The sequence below is a fragment of the Myotis lucifugus genome, unplaced genomic scaffold, assembly GCF_000147115.1.
Source record: "Myotis lucifugus unplaced genomic scaffold, Myoluc2.0 scaffold_260, whole genome shotgun sequence".
NCBI lineage: Eukaryota > Metazoa > Chordata > Mammalia > Chiroptera > Vespertilionidae > Myotis > Myotis lucifugus.
The window spans coordinates 36,937-41,638 of NW_005871308.1; the positions used below are offsets into that span (position 1 = coordinate 36,937).

The 4,702-nt window shown below is 54.6% G+C and overlaps 1 protein-coding gene across 1 annotated transcript in view; it reads left to right on the plus strand.

The window, feature by feature from the left end:
- HPCAL4 (hippocalcin like 4) overlaps nt 1–4,127 on the plus strand; it is a 7,450-nt gene extending 3,323 nt beyond the window's left edge. The window contains 4 exon segments of the mRNA XM_014464658.2: nt 2,549–2,587; nt 2,590–2,717; nt 2,865–3,080; nt 3,930–4,127. Of these exon segments, the coding sequence (XP_014320144.1) occupies nt 2,557–2,587; nt 2,590–2,717; nt 2,865–3,080; nt 3,930–4,127 (573 nt within the window). The 5' untranslated portion in view covers nt 2,549–2,556.
- Nucleotides 4,128–4,702: the final 575 nt, after the last annotated feature.

The window sequence follows — 4,702 nt, forward strand, 5'->3', positions numbered from 1 at the left end:
TGTACTGGGTTAGAGGCGCTGGTGGGCTACTCCAAAGGGTGTCAGCTACTGTGACCTGGAGCTCAGTAAGATGGTCCCACTGAGGCTAAGAGGGAGATCAGAGCTATGGTTTTCCCCAAAAGGCAGGTAGGAGTGGAGAAGGCTTGCACTGGATAAGAGTAGCCATGATTTGGAGGGAGTGATTCAGGCAGTTAGCATGGATTCAGCTTAAGTGCTCATCTGAGCTCTTCCACTGACCTGCTGTGTAACTCAAGCTGATTTTCTCCTCTCTTTGGGTTTTCACTAACATAAGGGGATGATCTTAAAGGGCACTGCCAGTTTTGGCCTACCAATCTAAAAGTAATAGAGGGAATAAGGAGAAAGGAGGTGAAGACATAGTCCTTGGTGGGCCTGGGACCAAATGGGGGCCAAGAACAGGTATGGCCCCAGGAGACACAGAATTGTGGGAGGGAGGAGAACAGGGGCAGAAGGTGAGAGCCACACAGACACTATGACACACAGACTTGCAGTGCTCTCTGACAGACTTGCAATCTCATACATTGACACGCTCCCACCCACACCCTGCACCTGATGCAGACACTCAGACACATTCCACAGGAGACAGCGGAAGAGGCTCCGCCTCCCCCAGCAGACACGTCCACCTCTGTGTTCTCTAGCTTCCTTGACTATACCCTGAGTCTTCAATGTACTTTGGACTTGAGGAGGGAGCAGCTGGGTTAGGAGCCTACTTCCTTCTGCCCATGGTGTTCCAGAAGTGTCCTTGACTCTTGCCCCAGTGCAACTGTTTTGAACCTCACAATTCCAGGTTTCTGAAGGTGGCCTACACCCCTCCCCCCCATGGCTTCTCCTGAGGGAATACAGGATTTCTCATCCTCTGAGGGTGGTAGGTAAGGGAGGATGTAGCCACCCCCATTGCTCCTTGATCTTCCTCATGGCCTGTGGGAGGAATCTGAGGCCCAGAGATATCTTGTAACTAACTGGAAGCCAGGCAGCAAAGGCGGGGGCATGGGACAGACCAACCTCTGTTTATGGTGCTCTCAGCAGTAAAGATTAGAAGCCACACTGGCCTGGGGTGGGCTGTGAAAGGGGCATTCCTTCTTCTGGCCTGAGGGCTTCCTTTTCTAGAGTATCTTCATGGCAGGCTACCCTGCAATTGGATTCTGGGGCCCTTCCAGACTCCAAGCAGGTCCAAGTCACCTCCCAGGCCATGTCCTGGGAAACTCAAGCTCTGGAGGGACATTCCTCCCACGGAGCTCAGACAGGAGTGTTCATCCAGGGCCCAGTGGGGCATCACTGTGACCACGCTTCCTGGGGAGGGTTGCTCTGCAAACACTTCTTCTGGCACAGGCTACCCGAGGGGCTCACGTGCCAGCTGAGCACTGACTCTTCATCTGCCCCAAACTTGCTTCTCAGCAACACCATCTCCATCCACTCAAACCCAAATCTGAGCATCCGCCTAAACTCCTCCGTCCCTCTCACATCCATTCGTTTACCAAGTCCTGCCAGTGCCCGCTCCTGACAGTTCTCAGTCCATCCCCATCTCTTCACATCCCTTACCCTCGCGTCATCATCTCTCATCCAAACTATGCAGCAGGCCCCTCTCTGCTCTCCATACCTTCCCCCGCCCAGGTCGTCTTGCACACTGTAACCAAAGGAAAAATTCTAAAACACATTCCTTCTCCCTGAGTTCCCAGCACCTAGGTCAGGACCTGCCATATTGTGAGCATTTGAAGGAATGCTATCTTCCTAGCTCTTGCTTTAAAACCCCTCCAGGTAAAGGCTGAACTTCTTGACATGGATTGAAGGCCCTTTATAATCAGCTGCCTACCTGCCTCTTTGACCTAATTATGAGTTACTGAAAGTGGGCTTGTGTCTACTTTATCCCCATGACTAGCACAGGCCTTAGCACATAGTCAGCCTCAATAAATGCTCAGGGAATGAATGAATGAACTAACGGAAAGCAGAATCTAATCAGGGTCACCAGTGCTACTAGCTAGACTTCTATTTGTACAGAAGAAAGAGGGAGAGAGGCTTCCCGCTGGGATGGCCTGGAAGGCCTTGAAGAAGTTAGGAGGTGGTACCAGGGGGACACAGGAGGAACCCGCCTCGGGTCCCTGGTAGGAGAGGAGTCTGCGGAGGCAGGTAGGGCTGAGTGTGAAAGCTCTGAATAGCAAGGAGAGAATTAAGACTCTATTCTATGGGTGTGGGGAGCTATGGAAGGTGTAAATGGGAAGAGAGGATGAAGATTGTGGTATGCAGCCCCTGTCAGTGAAAAGGAGGGGAGCGGAGACCTGAAAGGCTAGAAATCCTGGAAACCTGCACCCAGTTTTTGTGGGAGGGGCGGAGAGGGGCGGTAGGAGCTCCTATGGGAAGGATGTGGTGAAGGAGAGAGCCCAGCTGTAAGAAGATGGGGCTTGTTGAGGGTGGTGGTGAGAGGAGGGATCCTGGCTGTGGGAATGTGGGTTTGTTGTGGGAGGGAGCTGTTGTAGAGAAAGGGAACCCTGTTTTACGGGGACTTGGAGGACGGCTGCTTGCGCCTGTCCCCCAGGCCCCGCCATGGGGAAGACCAACAGCAAGCTGGCCCCGGAGTGCTGGAGGACCTGGTTCAGAACACCGAGTTCAGCGAGCAGGAGCTGAAGCAGTGGTACAAGGGCTTCCTGAAGGACTGCCCCAGCGGCATCCTCAACCTGGAGGAGTTCCAGCAGCTCTACATCAAGGTGGGCGGGCCCGGTGCGCGTGGGGGCGGGGCCGGGCACCCGGGGGGCGGACCGAAGGGGCGGGGTGGGCGGGGCCAGGCACCCCGGGGTCGGGCCGGAGGAGGCCAGGCCATCGCGGCGCCCCAACTCCCTGCGTCCCCTCCTCAGTTCTTCCCCTACGGCGATGCCTCCAAGTTTGCTCAGCACGCTTTCCGCACCTTCGACAAGAACGGCGACGGCACCATCGACTTTCGGGAGTTCATCTGCGCCCTTTCCGTCACTTCCCGCGGCAGTTTCGAGCAGAAACTCAACTGGGCCTTTGAGATGTACGACCTGGACGGCGACGGGCGCATCACGCGCTTGGAGATGCTGGAGATCATCGAGGTGCGCTGGGGCGGGACCGAGAGGCGGGGGTGTGCGGGGTGGCGCGCCCCCTGTCTTCGCTTCCCCCTGTCTGCACCGCCCTCTCCAGCCAGCTCCTCGGGCCTCAGGAGCGTCCTCGCTGCACCCACCTCTCCTCCCACCCCGCTTCCCAGGCCACCTAGCATGGGTTGGGAGCGTGGTGTTGGACAGGCCTTGTGCTAAGTCCTTTACCCAACAACCCTGGAGGGTAGGTACTGTCAGAAACCCCATTTTACAGATGAGGAAACGTAGCTAGTGGTGGTTCATGATTCAAATCCAGGGAGTCTGACTCCAGAGCCTAAGTTCTTTTAGCTCCTTGTTCTTTCAAGAAATGTGTATTGAATGCCTGTCATGTGCCAGGCGCTGTTCAGAGATCCTGCTTTCACGGGAAGCAAGGAGACTATAGTTAGGAGACTTCACAGCAGTCCAGTCAGGATCTGATGGAAGTGACAGCCATGGAGGGTCAGTAGAAGTGGTTGGATATGGGATTTATTGGGATTTATTGCAAAATTAGAGCGGACGAGATTCACTGAAGGATTGGACGTGGGTATGAGAGAAGGAGAGTCAAGAATAGTGTCAAGGTTTTTGAACAACTCGAAGAATGAATTTGCTGTTTCCTGAGACAGGAAATGAATGCCTGGGGAGGAGCAGGTGGAAAGCGAAGAGTTGGGTTTTAGACATGTTAGTGTGAGATGCTCATTAAATATCCAGTCTTAACGATCATACATCACATCACCTTCCAGCATCCTCCCCATTTCCCAGTGTTCTCCCTGCCCACTCCCAAACCCCCTTCACTCACCCCCAATCCTCCTGCCCCCTGTTCCTCACCAGGCTATCTACAAGATGGTGGGCACCGTGATCATGATGCGCATGAACCAGGATGGGCTCACGCCCCAGCAGCGTGTGGACAAGATCTTCAAGAAGATGGACCAGGATAAGGATGACCAGATTACTCTGGAGGAGTTCAAGGAGGCAGCCAAGAGTGACCCATCCATTGTGCTGCTGCTGCAGTGTGACATGCAGAAGTAGAGAGCAAAGGCTGGTGAGGGGCAGGGCCCTGGCCAGCAGGAGCGTGGCCACCTCCCAACCCCATGACCTCTCTGGCTGGCCCTTCCTAGGGGGAGGGGTACTCCAGCCTCACTCTCTGGCCCACCCACCCCTCTGCCCAAGCCCTTGCTCCCCTCAATCAAGATCTTTGAGGGACCACTTCACCCTGGAAAAGAGAGATCCTCAGGTATCCTGTGGTCTAGACCCACCCCCAGTCTTGGCCCAGAACTAACATCACTGGGCAAAGGGGAGTTAGCCTTTGCCCCTACAGGCAGGGTTAAGGAGGGAGGCTGGGGTTCTGCTTTGAAAGTCCGTTCTTCCTGGGGTTATATTGTATAAGATGTGGTTCCACACACCCCAGTTAAAGGGCCAAATTGGGTCTGTCCTTTATTAAGGACCCAGATCCCTTACAGGTGGTCTCTGTCCTGTTCCCTCGACTCTCCCTGGCTCTTTTGGCTCCTGTCTTTGGAGCGTTCATTCGGTCCTTTTTTCAGCTAACGGTCATTGAGCCCCTGTTCAATGTCAGGCACCTCTAGGTGCTAAGGATATGGTAGTCT